The sequence below is a fragment of the Gouania willdenowi genome, chromosome 16 (genome assembly GCF_900634775.1).
Source record: "Gouania willdenowi chromosome 16, fGouWil2.1, whole genome shotgun sequence".
NCBI classification, from domain to species: domain Eukaryota; kingdom Metazoa; phylum Chordata; class Actinopteri; order Blenniiformes; family Gobiesocidae; genus Gouania; species Gouania willdenowi.
In genome coordinates, this window is record NC_041059.1 from 29359390 (window position 1) to 29384119 (window position 24730).

General features: G+C 38.4%; 1 protein-coding gene across 2 annotated transcripts; it reads left to right on the forward strand.

Annotated features, from left to right (window-relative positions):
• Positions 1 to 598: 598 nt before the first annotated feature.
• On the forward strand, positions 599 to 21285 carry tbc1d31 (TBC1 domain family, member 31). 2 transcript variants are annotated; one of them, XM_028471459.1, is made up of 24 exons: positions 599 to 943; positions 3203 to 3343; positions 4640 to 4755; positions 4888 to 5066; positions 6369 to 6520; positions 6660 to 6819; positions 7627 to 7827; positions 7913 to 8083; positions 10176 to 10255; positions 10344 to 10490; positions 10558 to 10691; positions 12274 to 12407; positions 12495 to 12674; positions 12754 to 12986; positions 13340 to 13412; positions 13815 to 13894; positions 13978 to 14113; positions 17902 to 17994; positions 18194 to 18322; positions 18397 to 18591; positions 20106 to 20169; positions 20253 to 20429; positions 20850 to 21001; positions 21099 to 21285. In XM_028471459.1, the coding sequence occupies exons 1-23, from the start codon at positions 873 to 875 to the stop codon at positions 20966 to 20968; spliced, it is 3165 nt and encodes a 1054-aa protein (XP_028327260.1). In that variant the 5' UTR covers positions 599 to 872; the 3' UTR covers positions 20969 to 21001; positions 21099 to 21285. The 2 variants fall into 2 exon arrangements, with proteins under 2 accessions (XP_028327260.1, XP_028327258.1); XM_028471457.1 differs by having other exon boundaries at positions 20850 to 21285.
• Positions 21286 to 24730: the final 3445 nt, after the last annotated feature.

Sequence of the window (24730 nt, forward strand, 5' to 3'; positions counted from 1 at the left end):
TGCTCTGAGTTTTTTTGAGCATTTGCCTAAATTTTTTTTTTTTTTTAAAACATTTTAATTACAAGTTTTTATCAATAATGAGTGCTAAATTATCCAGTTGTTCATATAGGGTAGCATATTTAATTTATTTCCATGTACTAGTTTTCTACAAGTTCTTAAAAATGTTTTTTTTTTTTTTTTTTCTTGACACATTGTATTTCCCCTTTGTATTTATTATGAATGGTAAATTAACCAGGTGTTCAAAGTCAACATTTAACTTGTTTCCATGTACCAGTATTCTATAAGCTCTTAAAAAGGAACATTATTGAAGGGACATTAGTTTTACTTTTTTACTCAGATATGGTAGCATGTACTTTTTTACTTTTACTCAAGTAGGGGAAGAACTTCAATACTTTTACTTTTACCAGACTCCTTTTTTATTCAAGTATCTATGCTTTTTTTACTTGAGAAATGAAGACTGGTACTTTTGCCATCTTTGTCACTTTCCTACCATAGCTGTATAATGTTCCTGATCGCAGTTAGTGTCCAATCACAGACACAGAGCTGAGCCCTGAACTGCATCTCCCACAATGCAATTCGCCCCATCCTCCGTCATTAAAATCGACAACTTTCACAACAAACACAACTTCCTTTAACCCAGGGCAGATTTATTCAACTTAATGTACCTCAGACTAACTGGACTTTTAAAAGTAATTTTGACTACATTTTGGTTGTTTTTAACTTTTTAACTTCTGCGTGGTTTTAACAAAGTAAACCATTTGAATTTCGCGCTGCTTGTTCCGCCGGTAGCGATGAACTGGCTAACCTGTTAGCATTGATGAGACCTGTGTCAAATCACAGAAAAACAACAAATTATATATTTATTCTTAGAAATGGATGTGACAGACATCGGTAACAAGGAGGAGGGTAAAGTCTGGCAACGAAAACCAACTCATGGGAAAAGGTGAGCTCAATATTAGAGAATTATTGATGCTTTATCCATAAATGTTCTGTTTGTGCAAGATTTTACACATTATTCCCATTGATAATCTTTTATAAATACAATAGCTGTGTGTGTTATCGTTGATTTGATCATTCAGGAATATAGCTAAACGTTTATATTTTATAATTCAGTGACTCAAGAACCAGGATTTGGTGAACAAATATATTAACTATTCTATTAACAACTGTACAAAAAAAGACATGCTAACTGTGAAACGTGCATTTAAAAATTATTCAAATATTTGGTAAAGAAAAAAAAAAAAAAAAAGATACATTTCTTTACAGGCAATAACAACCTGAAATAGATAACTTCTTACATATTTAGGTTGGTTTCAGCAAATGAAATAAATGCCCAGATCGATTTGTGTTTCGTGATTCACTTTTTAATTGAAGAATAATTCACTTCTAAAGAATGCCATTGGTAGCTTTTCTAGGATGCTTTGGATCATTCTATTTTATTTCCAGTATTGTTTCCACTATAAACAACTAATATTTATAACACTGCTTTTATTATCAGCCACACTCATACTGTAATTATTAAATGCATTCCATTGGCAACCATATGTGCACTATTTTACCACCACGTACAACTGCTTTTAACCAGTTTATTTCATTCTGTAATTTTTAATTTTTTTATTTATTTATTTTTTACATCAATCAGTACAAGTTGACCAATGTGTCAGCTGACCCTGGCATGTTTTTAAATCATGTGTTTCTGAATATTTGATTTACCATTTTAGTTTAAATGTTACCTTTGAAAATAAACAGTTTAGTAGGGCTGGGAGATTTTGTAAGTTTTGATTCGATTTTTGATTATTTTTTTTTTCTTCAAAGCACTTAAAAATGACTGCGGACATCAGATATATTGTCAAAAATGCAACTTTATTGCTGTGATTGTCCTCAAGGGTTAAAATGCATAGAACAATCCCAAAATAAAAAGTAAATGAGGCTCTTTCATTCAACAATTTCAAGCTTTAACTCACAGTAGCTTAAATTTTCTGATAAAGAAATCAGAAAACTACATATTTTATAACGTACAACATTACAATTAAAAAAATAAATAAATAAACTTTTTCCTTAGCATCTCAGCATAGTGTGAATAAAACATTAAACATGTCTGTGGCACACATATAGCCTACTCAAAGGGTAAACACGTAAACAAAGAGGGGGCTGGCCGTAATGCGGAAAACTTTGAAAAAACTGTGGTAGGAAAAAAACAAAACTCGAATTTGCAAAATAAAAAATGTTTTTATCTACAAACTTGATACATTGATTACATCAATTTTTTGCCCAACCCAACATTTTAGTAATTTCCTCTTCTGGATCACACATGTTTTGTAATCCTAAAAGTCAGCGTTTGATCTATTACTTTTTCTACATATTGTGTTAGATTTTGAAGTGGTTTACAACTAAAAAAACTAAAACAAGTGTAAAGTCTTCTGGCTTTGTTTGACAGCCTCAGATATTAGGGGTGTCCCGATCTGATATTGATATTGAATATTGGTCCGATATCAGCCAGAAAACAAATATCAGATTTTGTCGGACTGCATCTAAAATCACCGATATAAGCACTTCAACAAGTTTTTGTTGTTTTTGTCCCCGCCCTCAGTTGTTCCCACCATATACTGACATTTAAAAATAACTGAAGTGAACTTGAATTGTTGACTATTGTTCTTTGTTTGAGTAACTTCACTTGATCAAGCTTTATTTAACATTCCACACTACAAAATAAGTAATAAAAGTACGTATGATTCATAGCGGATTTTTATCGGTATCGGTCAATACTCAAGGCTGCAATATCGGTATCTCATCGGAAGTGAAAAAGTTGTATCGGGACATCCCTATCAGAAATGCTCAAATACAAGTTGTTTGGGTCCTTTTAATGTTAACCTAATATTTACCTTTTCTGATTGAGCATCAGAATAGTTTTATTTGCCAAATGTGACTTGGTGGATGGTGTGAAAAAACAAAACAAAAAAACAGAAAAAGTTCAATAATAATGATAATAATAAATATAAAGGATGGATATGTACATATATAGAAGTAGTGAAAGTGATTTTGTCTTTTACGTAGTGACAGATAATTTTTATAACCTATTAAATGTTGCCTGTTGTAATGACATTGTCTGATTTTTCAGTTGTATTTTAATGATGAACCTCTGCTACTCTCACGTGTTGCCTTTCTTTCTGCATTCGTTTCTTGTCATGTTTGTTTCCATCAGTGTTTTAGTGACGGTGGTCCGCACCACTCAGCAGGCCAAGACGGTGCGTTTTCTCCACGTTGCTTTCGACACCACGGGGGAATCTTTCCTGGCTGGAGATCACCATGGTCACATTTATGTGTTTGACATCAGTAGAAACAGGTGACTCTCGTATAGTGACCTGTTTAAAGAGTAACTCAACCCCAAACCCACTTTATTCTGCTGAATACATATGTGTTTGGTATTAGGTAGTGCTCTTTATTAATCCTAGTCCCACTCTTCACATTTTAGTAAACATGTTTTAATTTAACGTATTTTAGGGTTCTAAGGGTTGCACGCTGTCTGTAGGGCTGTGTGTGACCTTTACGTTGTGATTGTGTGTGCCTGTGATTTTAGTGACACATTAGGGCTGGGCGGTATGACCAAAAATGAACATCACGGTATTTTTTAAAATTCTAACGGTTTCACGGTAAGTGACGTTTTTTTTTCTTCTTTCTTTTTAATGCATAATTAGGATGAGAGAGGAATTACTTCAGTAGACTGACTTAGGATGGTCTATTTTACTGTCATGATAAGTGAATATTGTAGAATAATTCCACACTAGTAGTAATACAAGTTTGCAACGGCAGGCCTTTGGCTTTTTGCCGTGCTATCTTAGCTTTAGCATTAGCTTGATTTCTAGCTTTATAATGCTGCATACTCAGTGGTGTGGTGGTTTCTTATGGTGAATAAAGTAGCGTTTAGTTTGTAGCGCCACCAGGACTTCTTTCTGCATTATAAGAATTACAAATTGCGATCCTTTGCTCTCTTTTTACTGCCGACATAACTGTGCCTCTGTGTCCGTGAGTGTCATTCTCCTGCAGGCACATGCTCTCATGCAGCTTCAGAGCTTTCAATTGTGTCTTTTTTATTCATTTACACATATGATTTACACCACAACTAACACCAGAGCGCTACCGTTTACCTTCCTATTTAGAAGTGCAACACTGAAAAGGGTCCGGTCTGAAACGCGGAGCAGTGTAGCATCCGAAAGTTGTGTAATCAAATACGTAGGGCGGTATATTAAAAATTCATATCATAACGAAAATATATACCTGTATTTGGTATGAACCAGTATACTGCTCAGCTCTATAACACATCTCAGCTGTAAACTCACTGTGCAGTGTTGACCAGCTCTCTGATTGGGCGTCTCTTATCTGGTTCGGGAGTAACGCCTATAACCAAGGCATTTTATTAATTTCCCCCCTAGTGCCATGTCAGCAGAAAGCAGGGGTTTAGTGACTCTTTAAGCGCCAGACATACAGTATAAATGATGCTTGTATTTCTGTCTTTGCATAGTTTCATACAATGTTTATTATTTGATGTTAAATTGTTGAATTAGAATCAGAGTTGAATGTTGAATGTTTTGGCGCTAATGCTAATGCTAAAGCTCACTTCTTTGCTGTCTTCTGTTATTAGATTTCGTCTTGTGCAGCGAACTGGGCAGGCCTGCACTGCCCTTGCATTCTGCCTTCGTAGAACCTCTGAGTTTCTGGTTGCTCTGGCCGACTACACAGTCAAATGCTTTGACAAAGGTAGAGTAAACATTCAAGTCAAGTAAACAGCAAGTCAAGCAGCGATCCCAGATTAATTTTCACACAGAAGTAGAGCAGATGGAAATCCAGAACATTTGTCCATCTCAAATCAACTTTGTGTTTTTCTCTCAGACACAAAGCAGCTGGTCAGCTGGATGCGAGGTCACGAAGGAGCAGTCTCCTCCATATCCGTTCACAGCTCAGGTCGCTTCGCCATCACCACGTCGTCAGACACGGCACAGCTCTGGGACTTGGACACTTTCCAGAGAAAAAGGAAACTCAACATCAGGCAGTCCGTGGGCATACAGAGGGTAAACACAGCCTCACACTGTCAGAGTGAAGCTAAAATAAATACATTTGACTGTTTCCAATTAGTAAAAGCGCTAATGTTCACTGTGTTTATCCTCATGTTTATTGAAGACCAGATGACTACATGTTTTATCATATTTGTGCCCAAACATTTCAGAGGTATCAAACTTGTTGTCCTGACCTAAAGAACAGTGGAATCTGCTCTTAAAACAATATTCAAGTAACTTTAAATGTCAACAGTTAAGAATCTGCAACCCCTCAATATCCCACTTTGACTAATCACTACAAACAACAACTATCTACTTATCCTGCTTTATTGCCCAGCAGCTTCATCTGTATTATCCTCTCCTGTGCACATGTTCTCATAAACCACTGAGCTGATTTCCCAAAGGCTGCACCATTCTGGCTGCTTCTGATGGAAGGATTTGTAATCATATCCTCTGTGGTAATAGAGAATCTCTGCCTTCTCCAGCTAAGCCTGCTGTCTCTTAGACAGAGCTACTGACTCCAAACAAACATCATTGCAGCTCTCGCATAAAGATTAAATTTCTGCCTGGGTAACAGTTGTCCGATGGATTTTACTCTTACAATTTACCTCCATCTGCTCGATGCTACATGAGATCTTTTTACTTCTTCTGTGCACTGTTGGTTGCTTCTCTTTCTCCTACCTTTTTCTTACCGTTTTCTCTTTCTTTCTTATTTAGACTCTTGCTGTCATTTCTCTACTCTCCAGTCAGTGCACAGTTCCATAACCACAGGTTTTTTTTTCTACAAACAAATTGGTCCCCAAATTTTCTCAAACAAGTCTGACTTCCCCATCTGCACATGTTATTTTTAGACCATAAGCAAAGCTGTTAATGACTGCCTAATCCAAAAAATAATACTTGGACTATCTGTCTTCTTCTAAAATAATGTGATTGATTGTTAAGAATGCAGAAGGCACAGTTCTATCAATGTTTGCTCACTTAGTGTACTTATGACCTGTGGGGTAGAACCCTAAAATACAAAAGCAGGGTTCATTAAAAGATAACTTGTTGGATTGCTCTTTTGACTTTCTCCCAAATACAATGATTTTTATGCATTGCCACATGCAATGAAATCATGTCCTATTTCTGAACATTTCTTCATCCATTAAAAATACATTGGAGGGCACACTATGCTAGCATACCTTCACTTCACCTCACTCACAACGCTCAGAAACACACAACGGGTCAACAGACTGATCTAAACCTCAAAGCTTTGGTGTTGTTTACTTGTTTCTTCCATTAACTCTTCCCTCCTTTGTTTTGTTGCCTCCCTCCCAGGTGTTTTTCCTCCCTCTGAGTAACACCATCCTAAGCTGTTTCAGTGATGACTCCATATTTGCTTGGGAAAGCGACACACTTGACTGCAAATATCAGCTCCCTGTTCCCGATAGTGGACCCAGGGTCCCCTACAAGGCCTTTGCCATCACACGGTGCGTCACCCACTCCATAGACGCAATCAGTCTGCCCGTGTTTTTATTCAGATTTTTCAAGAGTGATAAAGTATTTAAAAAAAATGAGAGATCAGAGGTGTTTAAAAAAAAAAAAGCCCATTGTGTGTTGTTTTGACAGGGACGGCAGGAGTCTGGCTGCTGGTGGGCGCTCCAACCTGATCCACCTGTGGTGTCTGGGCAGCCAGCAGCTCATCAGGGTGATTCAGATGCCCACACTAGTTCGAACAGTCAGACAAATGGAGTTTGTGCCTGACAGCTTTGATGGAGGAGCCAACCAGGTAAGCAGACACCCTATAGCTGCCTTTCTTACTCAACTAGTTTGTTCTCTAAGTCAGTGTTTCTCAAATGGGGGCATGTGTACCCCTAGGGGTACGTGGCAGCATGATAAAACTCTATCTCTCTCTCTGAGATAGTTTTATCATGTTTATTTTTAATCAAAATGATAATCCCACTGAATATTACAAGCAACACACAAAATAAGAGAAAATATACTGAATAATGAAAAGAACAAACAACAACAAAATACACAAAAATAACATACAAAACGACAACAAAAACAGAAAAATATACTGAATAATAAAAACAACAGACAACAACAAAATATACAAAATTACACCAAAAATACACAAAATGATGATGGAAATGATCTTGATTAGAACATGAACTAAAAATACAAGTCCGTCTTGGTCCCACACCTGGAGGGAGTTACTGGAAATGATAAACACTATGGAAATAAATCTATTCAGGAGGCACTAAATACTGTTTCTTTCCACTCATTTACAAAATTAGATTCTTTAAAATGTGTGTTATCACTTATTCATTCTATCATTATGCTCTATAATGGTTTTTTCACAGAATTCTGAGCAAAATGCAGTAGTTGGACATAAGGGGGTACTTGGATTCAAAACTAAGACAAAGGGGGTACTTGAGCCAAAAAAGTTTGAGAACCACTGCTTTAAGTCGTATTTGTAATTTTCTGATCGTGTAATGGCATTTGACTGTTGGGTTTTCCTGCACATTTGTGTGTTTGAATGATTTCCATTGGCAAACTATCATGTGTGAGAGACGCTTTTTTATTCCTGTAGACTTTGGGGGTTTTGAGTCAGGACGGCGTGATGCGTTTCATCAACATTCACACCTGCAAACTCCTCTTCCACGTGGGTTCCCATGACAACGCGATCACAGCTGCAGCAGTCAGCCCCAGCGGGCGCCATATTGTGGCTATCATGGATAACGGGAGCATCAATATCTACAGTGTTCAGAGTCTCACACAGGAATTAAACAAAGTAACCATTAATGATGTGGAATAACGGGATAAGGAGACAGGATTAATGATGTTTGTATGATGTTATTATTAATATTTCTCCTCAGCCTCCTCCATCCCAGGTGAAGGTCATCTCAGGAGGTAAAGCGGATGAAGATTTTTCCAATATTAAGGTCAAAGTCAGGTCAGACATTCACAGAGCAGCCAAGAGCTCAGACAGAAGAACCAACGTGAAGATACTCAGACCTCCTTTTGGCTCTGGAGCCGAGGAGAAAGAGGTGAGAGCAGTGACGTGCATTTGAAGTGCATCAGTTCTTAGAATAAACCTGCACACATCTAGGAACTTAATCAATTTAAATTATTAAATTAAAAATAAATACCACACAAAAGCTGAAACTCATCAAATAGTTAATAGTTAAACTTCAGTAGTTCACTGAAAAACAGAACCTGTATAGGAGGCTTCAAACTGAAACTTGTAAAAGTTAGTTTATGTCAAAGGTCACAAACTATAGACAAACTAAGCACAGCAACATGACACAAAGTAGATAATAAGGGTTTGCATTGCCATGAATCTGCCGATACGATGCGATTTGCATGTCACAGCACAATATATCCCGATACTAAACAATACATTGCAAAATCAATATTTACAAATTGTACCTTTACAAGTGCAAAATGGTATGAAATACAATTCATTAAAAAAAAATTTTTAAACCTGCAAGATTAAGTAAATCACAAATCGTAATTCAAGTACCAACATCAAAAAACAAGTTGTATGTTTATCAAACTAAATTACATTTTTCAAAAAAAGTTAAACTTTTGCTTCAACAATAGATTCTGATTCTGCTAAGTTCTTAGATTATTTCTATAAAAGTGTGGCCCACTATGTTTTATGAAAATAATGTGCAATCAACTTCCAATTTAAAATGCATTGAGGAGTGATCGGGCGTTTAAATGCTATGCATATGCATTAAATGGTTTTTTGGTAAACATTATTAAAATAATCAATTAGGACAATTTTTTGGATTGATACAATAACTGTGCAGTAAAATCCATTTTTTTCTTACACCTTTAGTAGATAATACTGCATCTGTGGTGGGTTTGAAAGCAGAATTTGGAGTTTCAGAATGAGCTCATCAAACTACTGTGTATAAGCACTAAGAAACACCCAGGAAACACAAAACTGGGAGAAACTAGTGGAACCAATGCAGGTATGAAATCAGAACAATATTATGGGGGCAAATTTGGCTCGCGTAGTCTAAAAAATGGGGGAATTTTTAAAAATGATTGGGGGCCATGGAAAAAAATTTAGTTACACCTCGGATAATTATATAGATTAAAATGCACAGTAGCTTCTGCTAATGCAAGTAAATGATAGGAACACCCTTTATTTTTTAGAGAGAAGTTTGTAAGTAGGACAGTAGCTATTACAGAAAGAAAAAGACAGATGTAGGGAAACTATGGGTTTATTTAGCTTTTAACAACCTTTACATATTACACAAAAACACCCAGTGAAATGCAAACAGAAGTATAATAGAAGTTTAATAGACCTACACTTTCTGAAGGAATTTAAATAAAAAAATCCCAACTTAAAGTGTAAACCGGTTCCTTACAAACACAAACTAAATTAAATACATCAACATTAGAATCTGCTTCAATAAAAACATTTACACATTAAAAAAAGCTACAATAGCTGCTGACTCAAAGAGCTCATAGGCTCATGGCATATATTTGTGCATGTGGGTCACTCTATTAGTCTTATTGTATGCAATTAATTTATTTCCTCATTTATAATCAAATTGTTTTTCTTAAAAAAATAAATAAAGAAAAAACAACTACAAAAGTGTTTTCACTCTTTAACTATAAATATTAAATATAAATATTAAATATGAACAACTGCTGCTGAATCCAAAACCTTTAGCGGAGCGGAGAATAATAAGTTGTTGACAAAAAACTTGGGGGCTATTTTGGCACGTGGAACAAGGTTTTTGTGGGCATTCTTGGCTAAACTGAGGGCCAAATGGGCCGTGGCCCTCGCTAATTTCCGACACTGAACCAATGTCAACCGACGTACTCTAAACATACCCACAACATAGAAACCAGGTAAAGAGATACAACTTCATAGGGAAATATCAGAAGTGGGCATGAAACCTTTTGTTTTGTTACTAAAGGGTTAGAACGATAATAGTGCAGGTGATGGTGAAGCACGGTGGAGGTTCATTATAAGTTTGGGGTTGCATTTTTAATAATAGTGATTAAATTGGGATTAGAGGTGTTGTCAATGCTGTATGTACTTAATTATCTGGGAATCCTGGACGTTTACCAAAGAAAAGGAATGGAACATGAACAGTGTTTGTTGTGTTTGAACAGAATGATCTTCCTGCTGGTCTGAACAAGAAGAGGTTGGTGGCTCTGCTCAAGGGATTTGGAGAATATCCTGCTAAATACAGGTACGAGGAGGACTTCCTTTGGTATCTAATGAGTGCTGAAGTTGAGCCAATGTGAGTTCACTGTATGATATGTGCGTGTGTGCTGCAGGATGTTTGTGTGGCGTTCCCTGCTGTGTCTCCCAGAGAATCACGCTGCATACAGCAGCCTGACAGACAAAGGCCTGCACACAGCTTATCTCAGCCTAAGCGACAAGTACCCCATCAAGAGTCAGAAGCTGCAGAGAGGCCTACAGAGGTACACACGGATGCTAAGCATGCACACACAGCACATTCCCCACACGCTCCTGCTGTTTTCTCTGCAGGCTTTTATCGGCACTCGCTCACTGGTCGGCCATCTTTGGAGAGGTGGAATACCTTCCTCTGATCGCGTTTCCTTTCGTCAAACTCTTCCAGAACAATCCCATGCTCTGCTTCGAGGTGGTGGCCACTGTCTTAGGTACGCTTGCAATACATCAAGTCTTAGTTTTTAACATTGGAGCAGCATATCTATAAAAGCTGTGCTGCTTTGAACATTTGTAACAGTGATCAGTTTAAAGAATATTAGTTTCCTCACAGATCTAAAAAAAACCTTTTATCTCCTACAGATTTAGTTTAATAGATTGTTTCTGAATTTTCTGTTGAACTAATTTCTTTAGATTAGTGATTGTGATAAAGCCTTTGTAGTGGCAGTGACATGGTAAATGTAATCAGATTAGTACTGACCTGAATAAAATCCTCCATGATTAGAGCTAAGTTTATTGGTATCTATCAATAGATTCAGTGACATGTAACTACCGCTAAATACTTAAATTAAGCCAATCATTTTAAATAAGCCCTGTTTTTTTTTTTATGTGTTCAACATAACTTGGATATTCTGTTATTGAATAACTCAGTAATGATGGAGAGCAGTTGCTGAACATGCTATTGATGCTAACAAAAATTAATGAATAAAGAAATAGACATGGGCAACTGTTGGCCTGGGGGCCACATGCGGCTCACAAAGTAAATGTTTAAATTACTCCAAGAACACACAAAATGACAACAAAATAACTGCAAAATATACAAAACAACCAAAATGACTCCAGAGACACACAAAAAGGCCTAATTTATCAACCTTGTGTGAAAACGTGTGAACATTTGGTCATACGACAGGAACAACGTGTGTTTGATGAAACATTCGTATCGGACCGATCCCAGCGTTCAAATGATCGGGTGTTGATAAATGCGGCGGCTGAATTTGATCGTCAATAACATGTTATGCCCTTAATTCTTCATGGTTCGGAGGCCCCGCCCACTGAGATCAAACAAACACTGGCAAGGAAAAAAGGGAAATCCTCACATCTGAGGTGGAGCAAAACAAAGATGTGATTTTTGACAGTCTAACATAACGGTACAGTTTTGCAGCATTCCTGTGTTTTCAGCGTTTTGCTGTTTGCTGCGCATTTGTACCTGTCGACCACCGTAGAAAGCAGCTCATAGGTGACGTTTGCCTTATGCTTAAATGACAGCTGAGCTGAGGCTTGTTAAATAATTACTTTCAGTCTCACTTACATTTGGCTGTGCTGAACCACAAGTCCACACACTCAGATTTACGTACACAAGCTCAGACCTGATGTGAGATCTGATAGCATACCGGTAATATGGCCTAACATACGAGTGGTTGATGAATGAAGGCCAATGTCTCCAAAAACATACAAAATGACAACAAAATTTTAAATGAATGACTCACAAACCCACAAACCCTTTTGTTCCTTCTTGTTTTAATGCTCAGATTGGTCATTATTTTATATGCTGACATGACGTGATGATAATATGGCCCTCATATCAGACAATCACTTTTTTGTGGCCCCTGCTGTGATCAAAGTTGCTTATCTCTGAGTTAGACCCTTGGATCTGGAACAAAGTAACATGTAATACCTCAGGTGTAGTTTTATCTGAATAATGGCATTCAGCAGCTCTCTGTGCCAGGGTTCTGTGTTACATTGCACTGAAATTTAGTTATTAGTGATAATGTTTAATAATGTGAATGTTTTGTTCAGTGAATTGTTGCCAGCATTGGTTTGAGTATTTCCCCAACCCTCCTCTGAATGTTCTGAGCATGGCAGAGAACGTTCTGGCACATCATGACAACGAGCTGCTACAGCACCTGGTGGACTGTGGGGTTACCTCACAGGTAAGAGGGAGACCAGCACCATGTCCTCACCCCGTCACGTTTGGAGATCACAGGTCTCTGCTGTGTGTGTGTGTGTTTGTGTCTCAGCTGTACGTGTGGCCCCTGCTGGAGACCTTGTTCTCAGAGGTTCTGACCCGCGACGAGTGGCTGCGTCTGTTTGACAACGTGTTCTCCAACTCTCCTTCCTTCCTGCTCATGGCGTGCGTGTCCTATGTCATCTGCTGCCGTGGGCCTCTGCTGCTCTGCTCCCAAAAACAAGACTTTGAGGTGATCATTGAAGCCCTTTTTTCCATTCAGTGACCACTTACTTCCATTAAAATATCCTCTAATCTTCCTTTTTGCTCAGTATTTTTTCCACCATCGGAACAACCTGGATGTGGGAGCGATGATAAAGGAAACCTACCGACTCCTGAGCAACACACCACCTGAGATCCACCCCAGGACTTTGCACTCAGACTTTACACCGCTGACCAAAGGCCAGTACCCCGTCTTCAATCATTACCCAGAGTTCATAGTGGAGTACCAAAGCAAGGAGAGGGAGAGGATACGACTGCAGGAGATGGAGTATCTCAGAGAGAGGTGAGAACATTTAGGATTTAACAAACTATCTTTAGTTTTTATCTCATTCAAATGGAATACGTGTACAAACCAATGTTTTTTATTATTGTATGTGTACACTAACATTATTATTATTGTTGATTTTATTGTTTATACTAACCTGCCTTTTGGCCTCTGTGTAGCTGCTGAATACTTTTAATTTCCTTTGGGATTAATAAAGTATCTATCTATCTATCTATCTATCTATCTATCTATCTATCTATCTAAAAATAGATAAATATGCATAGATAAAATTTAAAATATATTTATTGGTTTTTCATCTAAGATTTTTAACAAATCAGTTGATTGAAAACATGTTTCCTGGTGTGTTTCAGACAGGAGGTGTCAGCGTCACATGCAGATTTTGTGCGGCGCGAAGCTGAGGAGAAGGCCTTTTATGCCCAACAGGTGATTTATTTTAGGGTTGGTTTTTATTATCTGCCGCTACAAAGAACTCTGTCCATCCGTCAGTCTGAGTTAAAGGGGACAGCTTTTCTCAGAAACTGTTTAAGATACGATAACCAAGTTCAGTGTGTGGCTTCAGGGTATCAATACCTTGATGGAGTTTGAAAATGAGAAGTGCGCAACTTTTTTTTTTTGGAGTTATTGCCCTTGTGCCGTTTTTTTTACTCTGTTCCACTTATCTTCAAAGGGACAGCTTTTCTTCTAAGTTCTTAGATTTAGGACAAGGTTGTGAGTTATAATTACAACCAATCTGACGGGGGATGTTGATGACTATGTCTTCTTGTTGTAACTGTAACTCGAGGATCACATAGAGTTCCTCAGTGAAGAACTCTGCTTTGAACTCAGGAGTTGCTGCAGAAAGCAGAGGTGCAGCGTAGAGGTCTGCTGGCACAGGAGGAAGAAAAGCTAACGCAGCAAAGAGCAAAGTAAGCAAAAAGACGTGATATTAATATTAACAGGAACCAAGGGCGTTTTAAAAGCCGCATTTTGATAGTGGATCTGTTTTTAGACTGGCAGCCATGAAGAGAGAGCTGAAGGTGAAGGAGCTGCAGCTGCTGGACGCCACGAGAAGACGTTTTCTCCAACATGAACATGACCTGAGAGCCTCACAAATACAAAGACTAGAGCAGGAAATAAGCAGAAAGGTCAGCACGGCTCTGTTCATTCATGTCACACGTATAGGGGTTCAAAGGGCCACAACATTTCCACAGCTTAGAAATAACCCAAAATATAAATGTTTCCCAACTACATTTAACATCTGTTAAGGGCTAAACTTTAATTCAATAAATTTCCCATTTTTCAGATTTATTCCCATGGAAAGTTTCCATTTTTGAAAATTCCCAGAATTTTGCAACCTTAGTTGAAATCTAAAGTTTTTTATTCATATTATTTTGCATGGATGCTAATATTTATGTTTGGATATGATACAGTTATTCAAAATTACTCAGGTAATTCCAATAAATAATTCCCGTGAAAAGTTTATATTTTTGAATACTCCCAAAATTCCAGAGCTTAAGTTCCAGTGAACATTTAGCATAAATGTTCCGCTCTTTGCAACCCCAGTCATATATGAGGATTTTTATTGCAGAAAGAAACCGAGCTGCTAAAACAATTTGATAAAATTGAAAATTGTTGTCACCCTTCAGTTAAATCAGGAAAATTACACAATAGTCACTAAAATAACTTGAAACTGACCAAAGTAATAATAAATTTTAAAAAATGACTGAACATTAATTAATGAAAATCAGACATTGCTTTTGAATTGTGGTTCAACTGAATTAAAAAAAACAAAAAAACCTAAATCATGAAACTGGCCTGGACAAAAATGATGGTACCCCTAGAAAAGATTAAAAGTCATTTGACCCTAGGGACATGTTCAACTAAGGTGTGTCTTGTAATTAGCGTCACAGGCGTTTTAAAGCTTGTATTCAGTCAGTCTGCCTTTTAAAAAGGTGAAAAGTAGTCACTATGTTGTATGGTATAGTGGTGTGTCCCACACTGATCATGGACCACAAAAAGCTAAGGAGAGAAGTGTCTCAAGAAATTAGAAAGAAAATGATAGGCAATAATGTTAAAGGTAAAGGCTATTAGACCTGATGTTCCTGTGACTGCAGTTGCACATGTTATTCACAAGTTTAAGGTCCACAGGACTGTATCCACAGGACTGTATCCACAGGACTGTATCCATAGGACTGTATCCATAGGACTGTATCCATAGGACTGTATCCACAGGACTGTATCCATAGGACTGTATCCATAGGACTGTATCCATAGGACTGTATCCATAGGACTGTATCCATAGGACTGTATCTATAGGACTGTATCCATAGGACTGTATCCATAGGACTGTATCCATAGGACTGTATCTATAGGACTGTATCTATAGGACTGTATCTATAGGACTGTATCCATAGGACTGTATCCATAGGACTGTATCCATAGGACTGTATCTATAGGACTGTATCCACAGGACTGTATCCACAGGACTGTATCCACAGGACTGTATCCATAGGACTGTATCCATAGGACTGTATCTATAGGACTGTATCCATAGGACTGTATCCATAGGACTGTATCCATAGGACTGTATCCATAGGACTGTATCTATAGGACCGTATCTATAGGACCGTATCTATAGGACCGTATCTATAGGACCGTATTTATAGGACCGTATCCATAGGACTGTATCCATAGGACTGTATCCATAGGACTGTATCCATAGGACTGTATCCATAGCCAACATCTATGGATGTGGCTGCAACAGGAAAATTGATACCAAATTGAAGAGACAGATATAGGACTGTATCCATAGGACTGTGTCCATAGCCAACATCTATGGATGTGGCTGCAAGAGGAAAATTGATACCAAATTGAAGAGACAGATAATATGAATGGTAACCAAAGAGCCCAGACGAACTACCAAAGAGATTAGAGGTGAACCCAAGGTCAAGGTACATCAGTATCAGATCCCACCTCCCATCACTGTTTGAACCAAAGTGGACTTAAAGGTCCTATACAGTGGGTGTGCACTGTAGCTGTTCCCACTCAACGTTCTTGAAGCCAAAATACGTAATTTGGAGCCAGAGTCAACGCAGTGGGGTCCGGAGGGAGGAACCCTGGTAACACGCCCCGCCCATTTTGCCTCCTGCCCAGTCATCGGCTGTCAATCATTGTCATATATGACTTCAAATCCTGTATTTCAACCTCAAATAACTTATTTAAAACAAACTTCACAGAAAAATGAGCACTTGAACACAATGGAGGGTGATAATAACAAATGATAACAGCAGAGTTTAGGTTTGGAAAAAAAATTACGTGACGAGTGTTTTAACTTTACAGTTTGACCCAAATCCCATCCATTATCATTGAGGAGGTGGGGTTTATGACTTATACTGCAGCCAGTCAGCAGGGGGAGCTCTAAAAATAAAAGCTTCACTTCCCCATGAGCATGCTTTGTCTATTCTTTTTAGTCTATGGTCCTATATCATGCAAATCAACTTTTTTGTGCTTTTTACCTTGTTACAATGTTAATTCCTTATCAACAACACACCCAAAGTATGAATGAGCTTCCTTCCTGCATCGCTGAGCAATCCTCACTAATCCTGCTCTCTGAGCTGCTTCTCTGCACTCTTCTGAATAACGAGCAGTTCCTCCGGTTCAAACTCTTGTGACGTCAAGAGAGTCTGAACCGCCCCCTCCAGGAAGTGCCTGCTGCCGGTGCCGCTCCTCTACAGTGAACATACACTGCAGTGTAAGCACTACTTATTCATGCGGAGGTGTACTACGCTTTTGTGGTTTCCAGCGCATCTTGTGGCTTGGTGCATTGGCTCAGTGCTATGTGTTCAGGCACTTCTGTGTAACCTGCCATTCTAGTGAAAATGAATATATATTATACATTATTGTCATATATGTAAAGCTACTTACACAATTGTGTTCTCTGCATTTAACCCCTCCCTGAGGAGCAGTGGGCAGCCATGGTGTAGCACCCAGGGAGCAGACACATTTTTAATACCTGTTATATTGCCTCGTATTGCTGATATGACGCGTTTGTGATGCAATGCAACACAGCGGTTTGACAAAACAAATGATTATCACCTGAAATGTACTATTCCTGTAGTTAGAAGAGCAGAGGAGGAGAAGAAAGTCAATTATCACCTTAACACTTGGTGAGTGTTTGAGGCAGCTGAATGACTGCTGCTGCTGAGATAAACACACCCTGAAGCGCTGATAACAATAACAATAGCCGCTTAAATAGCCATGTGTTTTACTGTAATGTGCAGTTTTTTGACTGAAAACAATAACAGTCTGTAGATAGCAAAAGATCACTGATCACCCTTAGAGCAAGGCATGCAGGCAAGTCAGCGTCTATAGACACGCCCACTCATGAATATAAGCAGGCACCAAACAGCCCATTGCTCAGAATGTCTAAACTCTGGAAAACAGGAAAGTTTCGGAAAATAAAGCTCAAATACTATGTTTTTGGGGTTCTTAGAACAAATACAGATGGGTGAAAAATGCATGATATGGGACCTTTAATGGAAAGACGACACTGTTGAAAGCAAATTTTAAAAAAGCAAGGCTGAAATTTGCCAAAATGTATATTGACAAGCCACAAAGCTTCATGGAGGATGTCCTTGGGACAGATGAGACAAAACTGGAGCTTTTTGGTGAGCTCTATGTTCACAGATTATAAAATGAAGCATTCCTTGAAAAGAACTCTGTATCTACTGTGAAACATGGAGGAGGCTCAGTTATGTTCCGGGGCTGCTTTGCTGCATCTGACACTGGGTGTCTTGAATCTGTTTAGGGAACAATGAAATCTCAACACTATCAAGGTTTCCTGGAGCAAAATGCGCTGTTCTTCAATGCCCAGCAGGCTTTCTCTTTGATGTCCAGTGATGTTCGTCTTGTTGATGTGTGAAATGTTCAACAGATGGATCTGCGAGAGCAGGAAACGGCTGCAGCGGTTCAGGATCTAGAAATCAGACAGATGGAAATTGAGGTTCAGAGGAAGCATCTTGAACAGGTTGGCAGCAGCTTCCTGTTTGTCTCCTTCAGAATAATGCTACCCTGCTTCTTATTTTTGTCTTCGAACAGTTCCCGTTTGAACTGTGTGTTTGTTTTATTAGTTTGATGTTACTTTTATATTCACATTTAAAAATTGAAGTCTTTTCATTCTGTGCATTGTGTCAGAAGTTGTAATGTATGTACTGTTGCTGCTGCAGCATTTGTTGAAGGAGGCGCGGCGCGCAGAGCGTCAGGTGGAGGAGGAGGTGCAGCTGAGGATGGAGGAGGTCGACAGAGAAGAGGAGAGCTGCTCAGAGCTGCTGCACAGCACACAGGCTAACATCCAGGTGAGGGATGTGTTTCCATCAGGCTTTACATGAGAGATCCTAACTTCACTCCCTGGTGTACCTGGCGCTGACAGGCCCTGGAGGAGTCCCTGGTGGAGGCATGTCTGCTGGGCCTGGAGTCCCAGGTGCAGATGGAGGTACAGGAGCGGCTGCAGCAGGTCAGTGTGAAGCAGAACAACAGGAAGGAGGAAGTGGAACAGCTTTACAGGAAAACCCTCGCTGAGGAGCAGAGACTGGCTGACACCCTGAGGGGCGTGGCAGGAAGGAAGGTGAGAATGAAAAAACTAAAATATACATATTTTTAAATTTACTAAAGGATTAAAAACTAATAAACAACAAATGATTATGAGAGACACCGGCAAGCTACAATGGCCTCATGTAAAGGATTTTCAATATTTGCGAGTGATGATATAACCCAAAGTTGGGGTCTAAAATTAAAAAGAAAAATTGTTTATAAACCCAAGAAAGAGTAAACCTTTATTCTATAAATTAAAACACAGATCATTTTTTTTCTTGCATTCTCAGATGCAGTTAGGGACTAATGAAAATTGTAAAAAAAAAAAAGGTATTTTTTTCAGATTTCGCGAGACTGTCACCCAATAACCAATGCATATATGCGACTAATCATTAGTGATATGAACAGTCTATGTACATAGCTAAAATCTGATCAAATTATAGGGATCTCAGGCATATCCTAAGTGGTTTACTGAACGCCCAAACATGTTTGAGCCCAAAACCCAGACACTTTTTTTTCCCCAATTTTGAGGGGCTGGCATCCCCACCAGATAGCAGATGTTTGGAGCTGTATTACGATACCAATTTTCTGTTTCCTATGTGATGTCGTTACTGAGGTATTGGAAGAAAATCGACACATACCCCCCTTAACTAAATTGGCCATATCACAAAAAGCATTCATCCGATCAAACAATGGTAAAACTTTACAGTGTGCCTATGGAATAATCATGGAACCATTGGTACAAAATTCTGAATGTTTTTAGACCAAAGTGTGTGGGCCCTTGAATGACCCTTTGGAGTTATTTTTATCAACTCTCAGCTTCAAACACTGGGAGATTTCATCCAATCAGTATTGACGTCATGTCTACTCTTCATATTTCTGCTCCCATAAAGAGTCTATAGTGGAGCAGCTTTTCAATCTGATGTTTTATCACCTAGTTAAGTGTCATACAGTTCCTTGGATGTTATGTTTTTCTTAAACAATACCAGGAATATTTCCACAAAATCCATCTCAGACAATAGCAACATTGATTGTTTTTTTTTTTTTTGGTTTTGTTTTTTTAGCAACATTGATTGTAATACCCAGGTTTCAACCCATAGAGGGCAGTCACTTACATTTTTTTAACAAAGTAATATGCCAAATTGAAATATTTTGACTAAAGTGTCATAGCTGGGAAAAAATCAATCAACAACACTACTTCATACCCAAATACTGCCAATTCAGCAGGTTTGGGGTTTAGTTTAACTTAATAAAACCAGTTGGAGTTACATGAATGGAACACTTCCTTAAGTAATTACTACGTCCAAAAGCATGTTTTTAAAGTGCTTTTTATTGCGTTTCAATCCTACTGTGTAATAGTCTGTCAGTGGAGCTGTGTTTGTCAGTTGTCTTGAGAATTCCTTTAGGGTGAACAAATAAAATCATACATATTGTTAAAAAAATATGACATTGTTTCAATATAACACTGATAAAAAAGATCAATTAGAAATAAAAGGTGATGGATGCACTCTGTGGTTTAAAGGTGTTTATTGGTTCATGTCTTTGCAGTGGGATGAAGTTATGAAGGCTCAGTCCCAGCAGCTTCACCCACACTGGTCTACAGCAGACACAGGTACCGTAACACACCCACACACTAGGAGGCAGACTTTGTTTCATAAACATGGATCTAACGTCGCAGCGTTTCCTTTGTGTCAGATGGGCTGAGGCCGATGAGGTCATCAGTAACAGATCGTCCTCATGAATCACACATGTCTGCCTGTGTGGAGAATCAAGGACCTGTAGCTGCTCCATGTGTCACTGCTCGGCGGACTGGGACCAACATGGTGTGTCTGAACAGTACTGGTTCCTCTTCGAAGAGCTCATCCACCCACTGTGAGTGCCCACTGTGTTGGCATAATACAACAATTATGTGTCAAACCTCAAGCCATAGTTAATAAAAATTCAGTATAGTTTTACTTAATAGAAATTGTTTCAATGCTGATTTAAATGTTTTTGTGTAAACTACCAGGATTAGATGTTCCATGCATGCATTGCTGTGTATATAAACATTCTTTCAGCATGTTTGATTGTGTTTTTGGTAAAAAATGAAAAAAAAAAATTCCTCACTGTGGCGTGTCTATTAGGATAGCTGTGTTTATTATTACTAAATAAAAAATAATGTTTTTGAAGAAAGATGATAATGAATACAATAATCTTTTACTGACAACTACTTAAGGTGATTCAGAATGACTTTGGTGTTGGTTCCATAATCGCAGCTGCTCTGTACTATGACTCTGTTTCCATTGTTGTCAGTTTCTCTGGACCGAGGCCGAGCCCACCTGGACACCAGTGAGCGGGATCTGCTGAGGGAGATCAGAGAGCTGAGGCAGAGTCTGGCAGCCAGAGCAGGAACCACTGCCTCCTCCCAGTAAACACAGAACCAACATCTCTCTACAATCCTACAGGTACTTCCTACATATCCAGATTTGCACATCATCAGCAACTTAAAAACAATGAGTATTTTGTTCTTCTGGTTTCCATAACAACACTGGGATGCTGTAGTTTGTTGAGCAGTTTTCCGTTGGCCTGCATCATCCGTGGCTGAGTGTTTCTTCCTCTGTGCATCATTCATCAGCTTAACCTGGTCGTCATTATTTAAGTGCTTTTTTAAAACCATTGTTTTAGTTTCAAAAAATTAGTTTTATACAAAATGTGTTAAGTTATAATAAAGTTATGGCATTCCACTGTCTATGGTTGTTTTTTTATGCATTAACACTGGGATGAAGAGCTGTGTGTGTGCACGAGAGATAGGGGATGGGAGGGGTGGAAGAGGCTTTTTTGCGCATCTCATATTTGACATTTTTTCATTTGAAATTTGCACATCAGAATGTGTTGAAACCTATTGGGTCACACCATGGGGACGTGTACTATAACCCTGAAGTGGAATTATTCTGTGATATCAGGGAGTTTCCTTTTAAATTGAATCCAAAATCAAATGTAATAAGTCTCATATATGAATCTTTGGTGGGCTTTTCTTTTGAAACTACACATCAGAATGTCTTGAAATTTTTTAGGTCACACCACAGGGTTGGGTATTATAAACCTGAAGTAGAATTTATCTGTAATATAAAGGTGTTTCCTTTTAAATTGAATTCAAAATCATATGTAATATGTCTCATATGAATCTTTGGTGGGCTTTTATTTTGAAACTACACATCAGAATGTCTTGAAACTTATTGGGTCACATCATGGGGTCGTGTACTATGACCCCGAAGTGGAATTATTCTGTTATTATAGGGCTTTTTCTTTTAAATTGAATAAAAAGCATATGTAAAAAGTCTCACTTTGACAATCTTTTATTTTGAAACTACACATCAGAATGTTTTGAAACTAATTGGGTCACACCATAAGGTTGTGTACTATAACCCTGAGGTGCACTTATTCTGTAATATCAAGGCATTTCCTTTTTAACTGAATCCAAAATCTTATGTAATAAGTCTCATATTTGACTTTTACAGGCTTTTATTTTGAAATTTGCACATCAGATTGTGTTGAAACCTATTGGGTCACACAATGGGGTCGTGTACTATAACCCTGAAGTGGATATATCCTGTAATATCAGGGAGTTTCCTTTTAAATTGAATCCAAAATCAAATTTAATAAGTCTCATATATGAACCTTTGGTGGGCTTTTATTTTGAAACTACACATCAGAATGTCTTGAAGCTTAATGGGTCACACCATGGGGTTGTGTATTATAACCCTGAATTGGATGTAGTCTGTGATATCAGGGCGTGTATATGGGGGGGGGGCGGTGGCTGCCTCTAGGCTTGGGATCTTGGGGGCGTCTGGGGGCTGCTCGGCCGTGGGGTGGTGGCTTGGGGCTCCTTGTCCCCAGCACTATCTGCTGACAATATTGTAAATCAACAGTTCTGCCAATAAATCTCATTAAATTAAAAAAAAAAAAATGAAAGAGAGAGAAATTGAGATGGACAGTTAACAAATGGATAGAGAGACAAATACAGATTGATTGTGTACATAGACTGACATAGAGATAGATAGGTAGATCATAAACCAACCATGTAGTGTTCTGGGACTTGTGAAGGGTAACGAGCCTCTCTGCCAAACATCAAGAAGTATGGGGAGTATTTGGTGGTCATCTGTTTCTTGGTTCTGAGACCAAACATCACTGCATCCAGATGATCATCCCAAGTGTCTGGATGCTCACTGACCACTTTGCTCAGGGCTCTGAGAAAATAGGTGATTTTAAAGTAATGACATTCATCACTTAGAACAAAACTATGAAGCTGACTTTGACATCATATTTCTCCACATGGCTTGGAAAGCCACACAATGAAACACATACTGTATATACTGTACATACATGATTTATGTAACAAAGTTTAAAAATGTTACAATTTGATTTACTCGACACTCAAAGTGAAATGAATCTTGGATTAATACAACACAAGCAAGGATCAAATCAGAAGGGAACATCACAATGTGCCATCAAGCTTTGAGTGTAACTCAAATAGCATTCTATTGTCAACAGGAAATTCAGAAGCAAATTTAGAGTCATCAGTTTAATATTATAACAAAGAACTCACCTCTGGATTTTCTCCACCAACCCATTTGTTTGAGGATGATAGGGAGAGCAGAGGCTTCTTTTGATGTGGAGGATTTCACACACTTTTGAGTTGATCTACAAGCAAAAGTGTTTTTGACAAAATATATTATGACATTAATAGTAACATCCGGCAAAAAAAAAAAAAAAAATTCATAAATACGGCTATATTACAGTAACAGAATGAATCTGCAACCAAATGAAAGGTTGCATGTATTAAAATATAATTGTAAAAATTGTTGCTGACTAATATTTAGGAAAGAGAAATTCTGCCAAGGATTTGAATACTTACTGCATTGACAAATTCTTTCCCCTGGTCTGTCAGAATAATTTTTGGGGATTCAAACTGATAGACAAACTTGATTATACACTGGGCCACTTCCTTGACTGTCTTTGAGGTCAGGGGGTAAGCCTGTGGCCATTTGGTGTAATAATCTATCATCACACAGATGTATTTATGTCCATTGTTTGTCTCAGTCAGTTTGCCAATTAGATCCATTCCCACTAACTCGAATGGCCGGTAAACCATTGGTAGCAAAAGATTTTCATGTTATAGTTACAGTATATTCAACAAATTGCAATAATGTATATTGTCTTATAAGTTCATATACAATGACTTTGTGAACAAAACTATTCTGTGATACAAAACATGCACTCAGCATCTTTTCTGTCATTTTTTTAAAATACTGAGAACACTTTTTATATGGTTTCTATCAATTAAAAACATTTTTGCCTTCTTTGGCTGAACTCACCTTGATGGGAATGCATTCTGTGGGATTTTTAATAGAGTCACTGCTTGCCTGACACACTGAGCACTGGGAAACCTTATGACATATTATGCATGAGAAGCACTTTTTAAATAACCATATTTATAGTTAACACTATGATGATTTTTTTTTTTAACTGTGCAATTTCAGCAACAGAAAAAGGTTTTAATTTAGGGCTGACTTACCCACTTTTTGATATCCACTGACATCCCAGGCCAATAAAACTTCTTGGAGATAGCATATCTCGTTTTCGTCTGGCCACAGTGGGACTTGCATGAAAATCAATAAAGATTTGATTGGCCTCATTAGCCCCACAGACCACTTTCATTTTTAATGCTTTAGGAGTACCCTTGTATCGCCTATAATAAAGCTGACATCCTAAATAAAAGCCGGAAGCCAGAAGGGTGTGTGATTGGGTGGTGGAGCGTCAGAGGCGCTTGCAGGTGGCTATGGATGTGAGTCACTGGTGGAAGGCCAAAGAGTGTACCTCCGGGGTGTGGGCCCAGGACGCAGAAAAATCCAAGATGCCTGGAGTTCTACCAGGTTGTAAAGGCTCCTACCCCTGGAGGTGTGGTCGACTCCATTGCCCCAGTCGACAGGCTCGACCAAGTAAGGCAAGTGCACCGTACCGCCTTAAAGCCTGTGCTCCCTCCTCAAGACACTAACCAGGATGTCTGGACACAAGGACTACCTGCAGATGAGGATGCCAGTGATGAGTTTGAGTCAGGGGCTTGGCTGATGGTCAGGGAAACGGTCAGTGCTTCATCTACGCCGGTTGAAACACTCTGGGTCTTTACCAAGGAA

Coding starts and splice junctions, on each gene's coding strand:
- tbc1d31 (XM_028471457.1), top strand. CDS start 873: ATGGATGTGACAGACATCGGTAACAAGGAGGAGGGTAAAGTCTGGCAA. Junction 3,344..4,639: donor TTTGACATCAGTAGAAACAG/GTGACTCTCGTA, acceptor TTCTGTTATTAG/ATTTCGTCTTGTGCAGCGAA. Junction 18,323..18,396: donor GCACACAGGCTAACATCCAG/GTGAGGGATGTG, acceptor TGGCGCTGACAG/GCCCTGGAGGAGTCCCTGGT.